Raw genomic sequence first — 17,717 nt, 5'->3', positions numbered from 1 at the left:
ATTCAAGAACAAGTTCTTGAACTTGACAAAATATTCTGTGGAAAGTCAGCCTAAAAAGTTGCATCAATATTCATATCTCACCCTCATACTTCCTTCTTATTGGAGGAAGTTGTCTGTTCTGGAGTTTTGACTGGGAGAGTTTCAACCTGACTTAAGTAAACTTTAGACTGATCACAGGGCAAAAATATTCCACATGAAGGACTAGATGTGAGGATTTATGTACTTTGGTATTAGATAGGAATTACTAGCAATAACCTGAAAGCATTATTGTTTCTCTTTTTTTTTTACAATGTGTAAAAAACAAAGCCAAAAAATCCCCACCCGTGACAAAACTAGCTCCATTCTGAAGACCTTGATTTTTGAATAAGCTTTACTGATTTTCTAAGACCGTAAGTGCAGCCCAAGATGCTCAGAAGGTGGGATCATCAAGTTCTGAGTGTCATGGAAAGATAAGTTTATCAGGTTGTTAGTACTACTTCCTTTTTCTTGACTTCCTGATTTTTTAAAAGACCTATTTAAAGAAAAGAACTAAGATGAAATAACACTGGAGGGGCCACTTGGCAAATCAGTAAAGGACATACTTAAATCTGAATTGGATGACACAATAAAGTACATCAAAAATTTCAACCCTCTGATTAAAAAAAAAATCTCTTAAAACATACTAGACTTTAATGACTTTGAATAAACTACTTCCTTCTACTTACCAAGAGCAGTGTCACATAGGTCCTCCTTCCCATGCTGTGCTGCTGCAGAAGTGAGCCTTCAAGACTTCAAGAGCTAAATTTGCAGCTGAGAAGGCTCCTGGCCATTTATATCAGCTTGTCTTCTAGCCCACTAGATCTCTTGTCCATAGAGCTGCACAATGGAGCAAGAATGCAAGATCACCCTTCAGTCAATAAAGTCCTCTGAAAGTGCAGAGAGGTCAGAAAGACCTAAAGGGACCAAAACTGAGCAGGCCTAAAATACCAAAAAACAGTATTCCCAGATCTTGCCATGAACTTTGCTAACTTCTGCAGTAGTCAGGCTGTGAGCGTACAAAGTACTAAAGTAAGGCTGTTTGAGGCACACCAGCAGCCTCCCTGCGATCATGATTTTTCATGTGTTAAATATTGATTACTGTAAGTGTTTTGCTGGTTCAGAGCCAACAGACATTTGCTTGTCACAACAGGCTGTTCCTTCAAAGGAAGGATCACCTTTAATGGGAGAAGAAAAGGTCTGCTTAGGGAAAATGGGAAGCAGATTTCTTCTTCGACTAAATTTTAAAAAGGATGTTTTTGACGGTGTTGGCTGATACATTAATTTCTTTTAGCAGTGGTTGACTGCTTGGGACTAACTCAGAGATGGCTCAGTCCTCATCTGCCCACTAGAAGTGTGAAATGCCATCAGTAAGGAGTTGGTGGTGTCTAATCACCTTAGAAAGCCTGGAACTGTGTCACCTGAGGCAATGGAGCTGTTTTCTATCCATTCCTGCCATAAATGAAAGCAAAAAGTATTAAAGTTTGTCTGCTGTGTTTTTGTTTTCTAGTATAGTAACCTATATTTAACTTCAACTTTTAAATTAAAAGCCTGATCTTTTCTGTTCCTATTTCTACTAACAGTCCCTATTCATTTACATGGATATACAGATGGAAAGCTATTTTCAGAAATGTTCAGCATTGGCTTATATTCTGTAGAAGTCAGCAGTAAAACTCCTACTTATTTTTACTTGGGAGTAGAACTGTGTCAACACCAAACAGTTTTGAAAAGCATAATTTAAGCATCATTTTGACTAAATGCTGCCCAGATACAATCCTGAAGAAATGAAGTAAAAACATTTATTTTAAAATGTCACCGTATTTTCAGTTCATGTTTTCTGCTTAATGTCTTCACAAAGACAGAGTCAAATACTTCCTGTGGATACCACAGCTTAATTCAAGCTGCTGCTGTGATGTGTTTACTTGAAATGCGTTGGAAACATACCAGCTTTTTGCACCCTTGCTGCTATACATAACTCCTTTCTTTTTTTATTTTCCTTTTTTCTTTTTTTGAGAGCAGGAATCGGAAAGAATTCAGATTATTTCTGTTTGAGCTTGAGCAGGGCGCTATTAACATCTGACTAAAACAGTATATGATGCAGTTCTGCAAGAACAGAAAAATCATCCATATGATGATGGTAATTCTCATTTATATCTATATATCTGTATTCTTAGATATGTACACAAACATGTGTATTTTGGTAATTCAAGCACACTGGTTTTTAACACCTCTTTCTCTTACAGCGGGGATACTGCAACACGATCCACCAAACAAGGAGTCCCATGGGAAAGAAGTATACATGGACAGATTCTTGATAGATGTTTCAGAGATGTTTATTTCTCCAGCTGCATGGCTGGGGCTCTGCCGAGGAACTCTCACAGTCACGGGACCGAGGGTCCTTGCCCGCGCAGGGGAACACAAAACAACCAATGGGGAACGAGGCTGACCAGGGGCTCGGTAAACCCCATGTCTGTCCCCTCAGGGCCCCTCTCCCAGGACTACATGGCAGGGGGAGGAGACCCCGACATCTTTCCTACCAGATTCAGGTGTGAAGAGTGAGTTCCAAAATCTAAGCCTAGGCTAAGCCTAGCATGAGCAATTTAAGCGTAGTTTGAGATGACTGCACAAAGTTCACCAGAGTAGATGTTGATTGGTTTAAATGGCTGTGGAATTGCACCAGAATATCTTCAATGTTTCTTGACGTGAACTGGAGTTTCGTTGCCTTCAAATCCTATATGTTATCTGCTTTGTTGATCACAATGAGACATGGACCAGGATTTGTGCATGTAAAAAGAGCAATAAATGACCTGCTTTCTTAAACATTTTTCATAAGGTCAGTGATGGCTCAGTCAGTTTTGAATCTCACCAGCGCTGCTGCAATGCTGATGGTTTGCTTCCAGCATCTCACATGATTAATGGTAGTCTGTGCTGTTTTTCTCATCTAGACATATAGTGACATCAATAACTACCTTAACAGAGATATATAGCTATAAAATACACCACAATGAGTGTATCATGTTGTATATATTTATATAAGTGTATATGATATATATATTTAATACTGTTAGATATAGAAATAATTTCAGGGTATAGATGTGATATTTAAGTGCCAGGGGGAGGGAGAAGGAATAGTTATTTTAACAGTGTAACAGTAACAGCTGTACTACATTTGGAGTAAAAAGCATAAGAAGTCAAATAGAACAACTTTGATATTGCATCTACTAATGTTGGATTTATCTGCTTAATTGCCTTCAATTTTTTTTTCATTTGGGACTTCAGAGGCTGATCACCAGTATTTATATCTGTTTATTGTTTCTAATATATTTAGGTTTATAGCCATGATTTAGTAGGCACAATGTACAGCTATTATGGTAGAAATATTTGTGCATTATACTTTGAGATGCTGTTAACTTTTCATTGATTTTCCCAGCAGTAAGAATTTATCTGTTTCCTTTTTCTCCAAAAACTGAATTTGTATGAATTTTCTTAAATGTACTGTGTTCCAAACTCTGAGAAAATGACAGATATATTTGCCAACTCAGCTGTGTCGTAAAACCTCCTGACAATTTTCAAAAATGTGGTTGGTTTTTTTTTTTTTTAATTTGAAAAAAAAAGAGAGGCTCAAGTTGGGTCTATGAATGCATAAGCAAAATATATCAGGTGATGTGTTTTAAATAACCTTGGTGATTTCAGAGTCTGTTGACTTTAAACGAAATGAAGTCAACAAATTGCTTTTCAAAATAGAACTTAGTGAGATTTAACTGAATATTGGCTTTTACAGCTCGATCTGGTTTGCTCTGTGATTCTGTAGTGCAGTAGCTCACAATAAACTGCACCTAGAGCTAGTTCCCAAGGAGGTCTGTCTGTTCTGCACAGCAATAGGCTTTCATAAGCAGGTGTCAGAATATGTTCCCTCTACAGCACCATGTCGATATTTTGAAAAAAGTGGATGGTTCCTCAAATGACTGACATGACACTGATCCTCATTAACTGCATAATTCCATGCTAATATAAAAGCAGCTGCATCACTTGTAATGCTTCACTAGTTAAAAATGCAAAGAATAATGTCAGCATCTCTGTTACAATGAGTATCTTGACATTCACACCGCTGGGTGCCTGAAGGAGCACACCTTGAGCTGCACAGGTGCTGGGTGCTGGCGTCCCAACTTGCAGCTCTCCTGCCCCATTGGCCACTGACGCTGAATGTACAGTGTGTACAAGCCCTCTGCACTATAATTTTTGTAGAAATTAGTAGATCATCTACATATTGTAGGAGTGCTCCCTCCCCAGGTGGAGACTGCCAGTGTTCCAATTCTTTGGCCAATTAATTCCCAGAAACTGTGGGACTGTTTTTGAACCCCTGAGGTAACACCATCCAGGTAAGTTGATTTTTCCTGTCTGTGCTAGGGTTCTCCCATTCAAAAGCAAATACGTTTTGACTTTCTTCTGCAAGTGGCAGGCAGAAGAAAGTGTCTTTGAGATCTATCACCGAGAACCAAATGAGATCATCTCAGAGTTTAGTTAGCAAAGTGTAGGGATTTGCAACCACTGGGTGGATACTTTTAGCAATCCCATTGACTGCTCAGAAATCTTGCACTAATCTGTAAGTTCCATTAGGTTTTTTCATGGGTAGGATAGGAGTATTAAATTCAGATTCACATTCTTTCAACAGTCCTAGTGTCAAAAATTTACTAATAATTGGTTCAATCCCTTTTCTGTCCTCTATTCTCAAGGGATATTGTCTCCTAACTACTGGCCTGGTTCTTGTCTGTAATTCAATCTTAATAGGGTCAGCCAATTTTGATCTCCCAGGAGCATTGGTATTCCATACTCCTGGGTATACCTGATTCATTATTTGTTCCAAATAGTTACCTGTATCAATTGCCAATCCGAATGCTAAAATCAATTTGCCTTCAGGTATTTTAAATTTCATTTCTCCCTCTCTAAACTCAATTGTTGCCTCTAAATTTTCAAGGAGATCCCTGCCTAATAGGGATTTAGGCGAATTTGGCAGATAAAGGAATTGATGTACCCCATCCTTTTCCCAACTTTGTATTCTAACAGTTTTAAGAAAAAAGGCATTCTCTGGTTGGCCTGTGGCTCCCATTACCTGGATATGCTTTTTACTTTTAGGCCTTAAAGCTTGATTTAAAACCGAATATGTGGCCCCTGTATCTATTAAGATCCAACTTCTTTATCATCCCCTAGCTGTATCTTAACCAGCGGGTCCGTTAGGGAAAGATCTGCCGGTTCCCGTCACTCACTGTTACTTATTGCTGTAACAACAGTTTCCTGTGTAGTGTTTGGTAAACCTGGGCACTGGCATTTCCAATGCCCTTCCTCCTTACAGTAAGCACACTGATTTGGCCCTAACTTCCCTTGGGATTGATTTGAGCCACCTCTACTATTTACACCTCTACCTCTGCCTCTGCCTTGTCCCCAGCCACGTCCTCCTCTTTGATGTTGCCCTAAAGCTGCCACTATGGCCCCTGTGAGTTTTTAGTCTTGCTTCTAGTGTGAGCTGTTACTGGAGTCCCTGGGCTTGTTCCCTCATCTGGGTCATCTGAATCATCTCCTTTCTCACTTTCTAATCTACTACCACTAGGTGGTAATTGAGGGGCCCCAGGGACTCTTCTGAGGAGATTGGATTGTAATTCTAAAAGATCAACCTCACTATCTTCTTCTCTATCTCTCAGCTAAGACATCTCTGACCTATACTACATGCATCTACATCTGTTTGATGTACAACATCTTCTCATTTTTCTTTTGCCTCCGTCCTTTTCTAGGGCCAAAACTAAGGGATCTTGTGGGGGTAAATTAATCCCACATCCTCTCTGCCACTCTGGTTTCCCTCTCAAGATAACATATGCAGTACTTCATCAAGTCACTTTTCTTTACATTGCTTCCAGGGATCCCTCCTAAATCCTTCCAATGAGCCAAAACACACCCCAAACAACTCTTTTTGACAATCTCCTTACTGCCACTGCAGCCCATTCTTGGTGTTATCCAGATGCCCGCACTTGACACTGGAAATTATCACTTGTGTTCCTTTCTTTACTCTTATTCCATGGATACTGCACTGACCACAAATTGGGAATTTTAGTTTCAACCTGCACTAGTATTCACGTTTACAGTGTTGACAAGCAATAAACACGAAAGGATCACACGGTCCACTCCCATACAACAGTCTACACCGTTCTGACCCACACAACAGACAAGGAAACAGAGTACAATGTGGGATAAGCTGAAAACCTTTTAACAGACACACAGGCAAGAAATGAAAACTTTTTAAAAGACACACGGACAAGAAACATTAGTCTTATATAGAAGACACAAAATGACACATACAACAATGAAACCCGAAATTCTAAGACCTAGGCCAATACTTAAAGTCATCAAACTTCCTTTTAGGGGACTCTAACCCCTAGGGGACTCTAACCCCTTATATATCAAAATCGGGAATTTCACCCGTGATACAGCATCCTGTGTGAGTCATCACACACGTCTTACAGGAGTTACTTAACCAAACCCAGGAACAAAATTCAAAATAATCAACAAATACCTTAGATTTCCTGCAGTTGGTCCTTGTTTATCCCCGCAGAGAGCTGGTGAAGTGCGGAATACCTCTGAGAAATTCTCAGCACGCGCCAAGGGAATCTGCATCTCCAGTGGATCTCGCAGCCAGGCAGAGAGTTCCTCTTGCCTGGCTCACCAGACTGATACCCAAAACTTGGCAAGATTAATAAAACTCTATAGTCCAAGGGTTACAAAGCAGGTATTTGTTTATTCAGCACTGGGAGTGAGGGGGATCTATCCACCAAAAACTCACTCTTCTTTAGCTTTCAGTTACATTTTAGAAGTCCTTCCACACGACGTCACAATTACAACATCTCATTAGCATACTTATATTTGCATAAAGCTTTGTCATGGTTTTACAACAGTTTGTTGCTCCCGCGCATGCATCAGCTCCTTCTGTGGTGGTTGTCAGTCCTCTGGTGGTCTTTTGATGAAGACTTCTGTAGTCTTCCTCATGTTTGAACTTTTTACCTCTATTTACAAGGCATGCCTGGTGCTTCTTGTTTTTCAGTCTAACTGTTTTTAGCTAATTTTGCAGTTTGCAAGTTCCATTAACACTTACTATCTTGCTCTTGATGGCTCATGTTATCTCACCGGCTTTGGTATCTTGCTTGCTTTGCTATCTTGCTTGCTTTTTACCTGCACGTCTTGTTACAATGTTACTGTGGTTAACCTTTTGTTACATACCATTTCGGTTTTACAACCTCACGCATACAAGCACTGCTCAGGCTGCCCCATGACACTCTTTCACAGCCTCCTAATGTGACTTTACAAACAGCAAGCTAAAAAAGTTACAGATGCACACTTTAGCCTCTGCTTCCTCCTCCTCCCACCTCAAATGTGGCTGCAGCCCAGCACTGGGAATGCAAACATACTGTTGCTGTGGAGGTTAATAGCAATTGTCAGAGTGAAAGCACCAGCCACGTACAGAGTGAGCATATGGGGCTACGGCAGCATCACCATTTATAGCTTCCATCATGCTCCACTGGAACCAGAGACATTCAGGTAATGCCTGTAGTCTTTCAAATGGCTGTACGGGGAGTGAAGAGACAGAAAATTGTGGCACCTACACATCCCACTGCTGCTGAAATAATTGAACCCATGCAACAATTTCTTGAGTTGGGTGGTTTTTGTCCACATTTGAAGTGCAGGCTTATGGCTTGAGAAACCTTCTTGTCACCTGCTGAATTTTGGTGGAGTTGTGTTCCAGATGAATTTGTCATTTCATAATGTAAAGGTCTCAGACTTCACTTCCTCTGAACAGTCTCTGTTGACTGCTTCAGATTTTCACAGCCTTCAGAAAACTATGTTTTTTTCCTTCCCAGACATTTGGGGAAAGGCTAAATCATGTGATGAGTTAAGTCTGCTGTAGGGAGGTTGAAGAATGGGAATGCTTTTCTTAAAGTTCCTTGACAAACAGATTCTCTGTATTAAGTAGGGTCTGCTACTGTTCTTAAATTTATTTGATTTAATGTCACTATAGCAATCTAGCTGGGTCTTTCAAAATTGAGTCAAGCATTGTATTTCTAGCAACAGGTAGGAGGATGGGTCTTTGAGCATCCCAACCTGCTGTGTTAACAATTAAGCAGGTGTTTTAGGGTCTGACACTATGCTGAAAGAATCAAAATGACAGTGTATCCTCTCCTTCTGTACAAATGTCTTCAGTTAACCGAACTCAGAATCTAAGAAATATTTTTTGTTTATATATATATATACATACATAACCATCTGCTAAATTTCCTGATTTTTTATTTCTGTTCCAAGATAGTGTGGAAACAAAGCACGGTGTCTGTACAGACAGCTTCCTTTGGCCAGCCAGAGATCTCTTTTTTATCTTGAGGTTCATTCAGGCATCCATAGAAGGCTTGCATGACCTGGAAAGGTGGAAGCTGATTCAAAAATAAAAAGAATTTTGTTTAATAACTTCACAACTTTCAAGTAGAGTTGCTTAATTTATCAGCAGCACTTTTCTCTCGTACAAAATCTGTAAGGGAAATTAGGTGTGTATTAACAGGTTCTATCTCAGACCATGAACGTGTCTAAAGACAGGAGTCTAAAAACTGAGAGGAATGTTTGTGGATTCCTGGTTTTGGGGGCTGGGCAGGGCAGATGACAGACAGCAGGATAGCTCTGAGCAAAGACACAGAAGAGCTACATACCCTGGTTGGAACCTGGACAAAGCTTGAGAGCTGTGTCTGTGGAGAGTTGGGTAAAATATTGGGGAAACACAGGAATGGGATAAAATAATGAAGTAAATATTTGACACTAAAACAAAATTACTTAATGAACTTGAAGTAGTGTTTAAAAAAGCTTACTAGTGCACTCAGATATTGAGAGAAATCAAAGACATCCTGTTGGTTGCCTCTCTTTTTGTTAAGTATTACTAATTTGGAATGTTCGCACCACAAACTGCAATATTGTTTTATCTGGGAAGGCAAATCACAGTAGAACAGGCTTTTGAAGAGATGCTGAGAGACCCATAACCATCCCATCTGGTGGCTTTCATAACTGCAAATGCAAAAAGCACATCATAACTTTCAGTTAGAGGGTTGCAAATGGTCAAGTGTCATCTGCTCTGGGGTTCCTGTGGAGTTAGATGCTCTCAAGGATTTGCTTTAATCATTCAGAAGTGCTGATTGTTCTCTGGGCTATGCCAAACATTACCTGCTTGAAAAGAAATTGGCTTGGTTTACAGTAGGGTGGGTTCTTTATTTGTTGGTAGAAGCATGTTAGTATTGAGTGGATCGCATATAGGACGGTGAGTTAAAACACCAGAAAGCCTGCACTTGGAATACTGTACTAGTAAATAAACTACACGAGCATGAGGCCAAAAATATCTAGGAAGATTCAGTGCATGCAGTGTGGGGAAAAAAAGGAATAGATATTAAACTCTGATTCTGCTAGGAATATTTGCATTATGTAGTAATTAGGTAAACAAAATCAGGAGTATAGAATCAAATAAAGAAGCAGATATCCTAAAGATTTCCCCTTTACTGACACCATGAGAGCACAATATCTTATGTTAACAAAGGGAGAAGCCAAACAGCACCATATTTATTTGGTATGGAGTATATTCATGGAGTATGTCCATGTATATTCATATCCTAATCACTGGAGGAATTACTGTTGTTCGCATCTCCATTTCATTTCCTTGGCTGAGCATGCCTGGAATTTTGGACCGTGATTTCATTATTCACTTGGCTCTGCAATTTGTATTGTGTACCTGCTCCAGCAGATATCATCAATGCCTAATACTCCTGTGCTATGCAGAACATATTATTTGCATTTCAGAAGGTAGCTATGGCTACTGGCTACTTAACTCTGTACTGCATCTGTAAAAACTAACACTAAAGGTGCTTTGCAGAATTCAGACAACAACCAACTGTTCAGTATTTTAAATCATATCTGTACCCATCGCTGTGACTAACAGCACGCATTTGAGTAGGGTTGATTAGGTACAATCTCTCTCTTCCTATTTTGGATTAATATTTAGACAGCCTTTTTCTCAGGGCTGCAGTCTGACTCCAAAGGAAAAAAAGTGTCTCTAGAGGACACTTGCATATAGTGAACAGATTAGTTATACCTGCAGTGGTTCAAGTTGTAGCATAAACCCAAAAGATCTTCATTAAAATTCATGTTATGCATTTAAAAACACAAATTCCTCCTCGAGCCATCTGAAATAAATTTGGTCATTGTCCTGGGTTACAGAAGGAGAGTAACAATGTGGGGTGTAACCAAACTGTGTACTCTACCCCACTCTGTGCCCTTTCTGACAAACTGTTAATGATGGGTGGTTTACAGTAGCTGCCCAGTGCATACCTGACCCCTCAGGCTACAAGCTGGGTGTTAAATAAGAGGCAAACCCTTCGAGGCAGTGAAGTGTTTCTTTGTCTTCACAAACAATTCAATCATTATAACTCCCTCGTGCGAGGCACCAGCATAGTTACACCCATCCTGAGGGGGTCATCTCTGCTAATGGGCCATAATGGTTCAACAGCACCAGCATAATGGGCACTAGTAACGACCTAGACCATCAGGGACTCACAAAAAAATCCTATGAGTCACAGGATTACATAATTCCATTGTGAAACACCCTGCCCTGGGGGATGTACTGAACATTCCCTCCTGAGCCCGACCATACGCAACTGAGGATTTGAGATCCCTCCACCACCACTGGTCAGATCCAGAGAAGGACCAGAACTTCCACAGGACCGCTGCTTTCAACTGCAACCATCACTTCAACAGGACTGCATCCACCACTTGATAGGACTTGATATGACCACCACCCTGACCAACAGGGTGCCAGGTTGCACTCTGACTTTGTGGGTTTAAGCCAGTTTCTGTGTATCATTGCATTTATTGTAATCTTTCTATTAAATTGTAACTTCAGCCTGAAATCTCTCTCAGGGTAATTGTTTGGGGTTCATTTCTCCTTCTGGTTTACTTTCTAACCAGTATAGTCATTTATGCTGTACTAGTTTTTAGAGTGCAGATAAACTCCTTAACTGGGACTAACACAGGTGTCAGCTCAGTAGGACCTTAGCCTTTAGCTTGCAGAGGTTCATTCAGAAATACTAACCCTAGTGCTTTGATCTGTTCTCTACATGAATCAAAAAAGGCAAACAGTATTATCCCCTGTGAAGAAAATGGAGAGCACTGAAGCGAAGCAACTTTAGGAGACAGTGAGTCAGCATCTAAATCTGGACCAAAAATCAAGTTTGCCAACTTGGAGCCCTCTTCTCTGAGATGAGAACAAATGGAGAAATTGTCTCCATGAAAGCACTAGCTGCAGCATTGTTCTCAAGGAATCTGAGGAAGTATTTCTCATACAAATAAAATATAGCTGACAAATGCTTCTGTTTTGTTGGTGTGAATGAAACAAGCCTCTGGCATCAGAAATTCAGTGAAAATGGATAAATGGCAGGTATTCTGTAAAACCACTTGCACATATTCAGACATATCTGGCAATGTTGTAATTGTGTCCCTGCCACAGGCTGCCTGTCCCTCTTCAGAAATCACAGACAAGTTCTGTTCTTTAATTCATTAGGTTATGAAGCAGGCTGAGGTGGTTTATTACCTATGGTAGAGTAGTATCAGTACTGGTGGTTACTTGCTTCATGAGTATTCAATGAGAAACGGAATGGCTGAACAATGTTTGCATATACATAATATATTAAAATGACAAGGCTGTAAAATAATATTAGACATGATTTGTAAAAAAAAATATACAGGCAGAGCACAGAAGTGGCCAAAAAATGAAACATGACATGCATGTTTGCTTATCACTGGAAAGTTATCACATTAAGATTGAATAATAAAGTTCATCAGTTAAAGGCAAAATCACATCTGGGTATAGTTTTGAATTGTTTGCATTGTATTAGATTTGAATATAAACCCTATCATTTTGTGATCCAACCTGTGCTGCCTTCTTCAGGAAGATGATTTCCATTGTTGGCCCTGCTGAGAGGCGGTAGTGGGCTTTGTTGCACTCCAGCTATGACAGCTTCTGAGGTCTGGTAAGAATAGATTTCTATACTAAGATGACAAGTAGAGAAAGCAAAGAAAAAAGTGTATTAGACCTTCTGTTGAGATCCTGAAAGATGATAGAGTGGAAAATAGGACATAGTCTTTGTTCTTTTCTCTATCAGCAGGTCATCTCCAAATTTTGTAGGCCTTACAAACAGCTTTCTAAAGTGTCTTTACCTATGACCTTTCAGTGGGTAACTTCATGAAATATTAAGCAAACATCCCTCACTGTATTTTGGATATTGCCGCTGGTGTTTAGTGGCTGTAAATGGAAATACCTATTTCATAGAGGTCTCCTGGTGCCTTTGACTTTTCCCCATCTTTTCTTTCCTGCTCTCCTTGAAGGTGTGCAATCCCAAGGGTCTGCCCCACCCCTAGCCATAGGCAAAAGGGACCTCCAGCCTTCCTGCATGCCCACTGTGACAAAAGAAGCAGGCTTGGCTGATCCAGAGAAGCAGCAGTTGAAATAGTGTTTGATTTTAGCGCTAGGAAGAAGTGATTACAAAGAGGTACCAAGCTAACTTATAAAAAAAGAGCTACATGAATCTATTTTGGTTTTCCATTCATCCCTTTTCTTTTTTTCCAGAAACTTGCGAAGAGCTTCCTTCTGATTGCCTCCATTGTTTCAGGAAAGAACTGTTTTTTAATGACCTCTATCAGCTTTAACAGGATGTTGCTTATTTGCAGCCATGGAGTTGCTTTTCCAATGTCTGCGTTTAGAAGCCAACTGGTTAGAAAATTTGCACAGCAAATCCTTTCTAACCCCTCAAAGCCACGTGATTGTTATCCTAACAAGCAGAAAACACTGTTAAATTATTGCAGCTAAGCCTGCCATTGTTACTGTTTAACTCATTTCAATGTACAGTTGTGTCACTGGTGTGTTTCAGCTCAGCTGTTATCTGCCTGCCAGAGATCTGTTAAATTCATCTGGTGTGACTCAAGAAATTCCCCAAAAGTGCCTCCATATACTGGCAGTTCTTAAGCTTGTTATTAGAAGATTCATGTTTGTATGAAAATAGTCTTCTAAATCTAGGGCCTGTCTGTAGGGGTGAAATGCTATAGCACTATGGTCTCCCACTGTGTGTTACGGCCCACCTGACAGGCAGTCTGGGTTCCTCTCACCTGGAAAGCATCCTTCCACACCTGGACATAACTTTGACCAAGAGTCTCAGTGGATTGCAGTTTTGACTTCAAAGGAAGAGGAGTGTGAGAATGGCAGTAAGCACAACAGTGGGCTTCTGTAGTGAGCCATACACCAAGGGCATATCATAGAATCATACCACAGAATCAATTAGGTTGTAAAAGAACCCTAAAATCATCAAGTCCAACCAATACGCAGCACTACAAAGTCCACCACTGAACCATGTCCCAAAGTGCCACAAAATGCCATACATCTTTTAAATACCTACAAGGTTCATGAGTCAATCAGTTCCCTGGGCAGCTTGATCCAGCCTAGATATCCCCATTGCAACTTGAGGCTGTTTCCACTTACCCTATCATTTATACTGGGGGAAGAGAACAATCCCTACCTCTCAGCAACCTCCTCTCAGGTAGTTGCAGAAAGTGAGAAAGTCCCTTCTGAGACTTCTTTTTTCCAGGCGGGACACCACAGGTTCCTTCAGCTGCTCCTCATGAGACTCATCCTCCAGATTTCCATCACCTGCCCCTCACACGCCCTGGCTGCAGGTCCCTGTTACGGGGTACGTCTATCAGCTGCTGTCTCAGGAGCCTTAGTGGGAGCAGAAAGTCTGCCACAGAGTTTGCACATCAGTGGCAGAATGGGTCAGGCTCTGTCACACTGATTTTTGGCTACAATAGCAGCTCTTTCAACATGAAGCTCCTAATACACAGTTTTAAGTTCTCCTTACAGGTTTACTATACCAATTATAACAGTGCTGTTGAGAGGGTGAGACAGAGAATTTGCGTTGGCCTCCTGATTTAATAATATTTGACAAAGTCCTACATTTACATTTGATTTCTTCCTCGTTCATCTGCCATAAGCCCGAGCTCTTCCGATGTTCCTGCGTATCTTTGTTATCGATGGTATGTGTCATGTGTGAAACGGCTGTGCTGACTCATCACCTCCACCTCGACAGGAACGGGAAATCCTGGGTTGGTGTGCAGCCTTGCCAGGAAAGGCAGAATGTGTTAAATAGCCTCTAAATCACATAGCATGTTTAGATTTGGGTGTTTTTGTGAGCACCTTGGAAAGATGGGCGTTGCGTTTCTGAACGCAGTGCCTCAGCGAGCGGGGATAGCGCATGGAGGCGTCGCCGTCCCTGCAGACGCGGGCGGCGGACAGGCGGTGAGGTGCCTTCGAGGAAGGTTATCGGTGGTACCCGAGCAGCCGAGGCGGGAACGCTACTGAGAACCACTAAGGGCAGGGAAGGGCCAGTCCGCCTGCCCGGAGCCACGGCCGCACCGCCCGGGCGCTGCCGCCAGGGGTCCCCGCGGGCCGGGCGGGTGCACCGCCCGCTCGGGGGCGGGCCGGGCCATCAGCTGACCGGCCCCGCCGCGCCGCTCCCGGATCCACAGCAGATCAGTCGTTTTTCTTCGGCAGCGGCGCGGCCTCGAGGATTTACAGTCGGACCCCGTCGCGTCTCGCTGGCCGGCGTCCCTCCTTCCCCCCTCCCTCCCCGCTCCCGACCGCCGCGATGCTGCCCCACTTAGCCGTTCTGCTGCTGGCCGCCGGCGCCACCCGGGCTCTCGAGGTAAGCGGGGCAGGAAGCGGCAGGCGGGGGCTTCCCCGCCGCACTCTGCCGCTTCTCCGAGGCTTTGTCTGTATGCAGCCGCCCCCGCGGCGTGGGCTTGGCCACGGCGGGGAGGGTGAGGTTTGCTTTTCCAGGGGTAGTCTATCCCCAGCTGCCGTCGCTCTCCCTTCGCCGAACAATAGGAGCGGCAGGCCGGGGGGTGGCGGAGGCGTAGGGGAGGGAGTAGGCTGGGAAGTCCCGGGGCCGGCGCTCTTGGCCTTGCTGCGCGTGTCCGGCTCCCTGCGCTGGTTCGTTCGGCTGCTGGGGCGCTGCGCCGTTAAGTTTGGCCGCCGCCCACCTGCGGCGGCAGCGGGCAGGGGTCCACGGGCAATGCTGCGTAGGGACGGCAGGGGCGCCGGCTCTGCCTTGGGCCTGCCTCTGCCAGGGCCTGGGGAACGGAAACTTCCCCCGCGAGCAGGCACGCCGCGGGCGGGTGACCCGGTGGCATCCCCCCATGGGGCGGGGGCTAGGGGCGCGCAGCCCGGCTGCGAGTGGGGAACGCAGGGGCGTCGCCCCGGGAGGGAAGCGAAGCCGGTCTGCGGAGCCGGTGGCATACCCCCATGGGGCGGGGGCCGGGCTGCGGGCGGGGGTGGCGCAGGTGTGCGGGGCGGCGGCCGGAGCTCTCCGCCTGTTGGCGCAGTGGCCCTGCGGGAAGGCGGTGCCCGGGGGGCGGTGGTCGGGGCCGGCCTGAGCCCCCCCCGCGGGCCGGAGGCGCGGGAAAATGGCGCCTCTGCAGTGCAGCAGAGAGGAGGCGCCGGCAGCCCGCGCCCCTCCGCCGCCGCCCCTGCCCGCCCTCTTTCCTTCCCTCCCCGGGGCGGCATCTCCGCCGGGTCCCCAGTCTGGGGGGGGCGGAGGCTGGGGGTCCCCCTGTGCCCTCCCTCCGTATGGGGATGTGCACGCACCGCGGTCCCTGCAGGGTGGGCTGAAAGCAAGCTCGGGCCCCAGAGGAGGAGTTGGCACAGCTGGGTGTCGGTTCTCCCCCCCCCCGCCAGATCTCAAAAAAGAAGGTATGGGAGGGGTGAGTCACCTCCTGGTCTCCTTCGCTCCCTGCTTGCCATACTTCGGCCTGAATACCTCGGCTTCTGTCTTACTCCCCTGTGAATTCCCGCTTTTCCCGGGGGGATCAGGGACTGGGTGGGGGTGAGGTGGATGACAGTATTTAGCCTGATAGCAAAGACGGATGCTCGCCGTCCCTGCCAGGGCATGGGGATGCAGGTCTGTGGCTCAGGTGCCCTTCCCAGGAGGGACCCCAGTACCCCATGAATAAGACGAGACAGTTTCATACCAGCGCTCCTTCCCTGCAGCCAAGGCTGCCAGCTACAGGCTCTTGCTTTGAGGCATGATCTTGACAACATTGAGCATGATGTATCAAGCTGAGCAGTTCTAGAGATGCTCAGACGTTTAAAGCTTTCAGTTACAGCACTCGGTGGGGTCTTAGCAGCTTCTTGCAACCATTTGTTGTCTGAATGCAATAGAAGGAAATGTCTGCCTTGGGTGTGTAGCTTAAGTAAAAAATGAGATTTTATGGTTGAGACTATGCTTCAGGATAGACCACAGAAGGATGGGGTTTTCTGTTGGGTCATTGTAGCCCAAGCCTTACAGATAGCTGTGTAGGTGTTTCCACTGCAAAGGTGCTGGAAGAAAGGAGGCTTGGATGTAGCACCAAAACTGTTCAGGAGGATTGAACGTCTATGCTCAGAGACCTCTGCAATGGTGTCTGCCTTAGTGATAGCCAGAATTTTGAGAGACATCATCTGCCTGGAAAAAGGCACTGATGTTTCTACAGAAGCTTTTCTGTCTTCCATCATTCCATGTGAATGTTTAAGGCTTGGCATTTATCCCTTTTCTTTATGTTTAATGGTGGGGTACGTTTAAACATCTGGTAGTCTTGTGATAAGGCATTTGTTGGTCTTGATTCTCTAAGGTTATATTTTGAGCAAGCTGCTTGTTTTTATAACACTAAAATATTTCATAATAGAAATAGTGTGTGTGCATGTTCTGCACTTGAACTATCTTTTTATGCTAAAGAGTGGAATTTTAATGTTAGAATTTGATTTTTTGTAGATCTCTTTTCTGAAATGAAGTGTTTTCCCTGCCATTTTAACAAATACTTTTTGGAAAGCAGCAAAGAATCTGTACTTTGCTTTCCTTGGGAAATGATATAAGGAGAAAAAGCAGGAACAAAACAAATTCTATCTATCTTACACATGAAGAATTCCTTTCTAAAATTACAGGCAGATTAATAATGATTTAGCATCTTTAAAGGAAATATTCTGTAGTGATGTCTTGGTGATGCCATGGTTGCTTAGCATTTTATTTCTGACACTCATGTGAATCATACTCACTGTGGTTAGGAAATCCATTGGCCGAGAGCTGCCATGGTTTGTGAAACTGCCATATTCTGCGGTACCTATTTTTGCATTTAATGTTTTTCAGTAATTGTCTGGTCTTAGTAGATAAACACAACAGGCTTTTAACTATCATTGTGAATTTGCGTGAATGATCCTAAGTTATAAATAATTTCCTCTTGTTAGCACAGGCTTCTGCCATGTCTATTCTGCTCACTGGTCTAGCTGCCTGTTTCAAAGCAAGACTCCTTTACCAGCTGACTGAAATGAAATTGTTAAGATATTGGTATCTCATAAGCTGCCCCTCAGAAAAAAGACAAAAAGGATGCTGCTTTATTAAAATGCCCTAGGGTATAGTACCATGTCCCGCAGCCGTAGGGAGGAGGAGAGAAGATCCAGCAGGCAGGAATTGTGCAGCAAGATTGACCTATTTAATTATTTTACAAACTCTTTTATAGACTTTTTTCTTCATAGTCTAATTGGACAAAGGATCAGCCACCCC

The 17,717-nt window shown here is 43.6% G+C and overlaps 1 protein-coding gene across 4 annotated transcripts in view; it reads left to right on the top strand.

Annotated features, from left to right (window-relative positions):
- Positions 1 to 14,640: 14,640 nt before the first annotated feature.
- The window catches only part of APP (amyloid beta precursor protein), a 222,561-nt gene continuing 219,484 nt past the window's right edge, over positions 14,641 to 17,717 (top strand). For all 4 annotated transcript variants that reach the window (XM_082279368.1, XM_082279367.1, XM_082279366.1 and 1 more), the window contains exon 1: positions 14,641 to 14,828. In XM_082279368.1, the coding sequence (XP_082135494.1) occupies positions 14,772 to 14,828 (57 nt within the window). In that variant the 5' untranslated portion in view covers positions 14,641 to 14,771. The remainder of the gene's footprint in view (positions 14,829 to 17,717) is intronic.

Source organism: Coloeus monedula (genome assembly GCF_965178545.1).
Source record: "Coloeus monedula genome assembly, chromosome: 3".
NCBI lineage: Eukaryota > Metazoa > Chordata > Aves > Passeriformes > Corvidae > Coloeus > Coloeus monedula.
The sequence above is the reverse complement of the archived record's forward strand: the minus strand, read 5'-3'. Positions and strand labels throughout refer to the sequence as shown.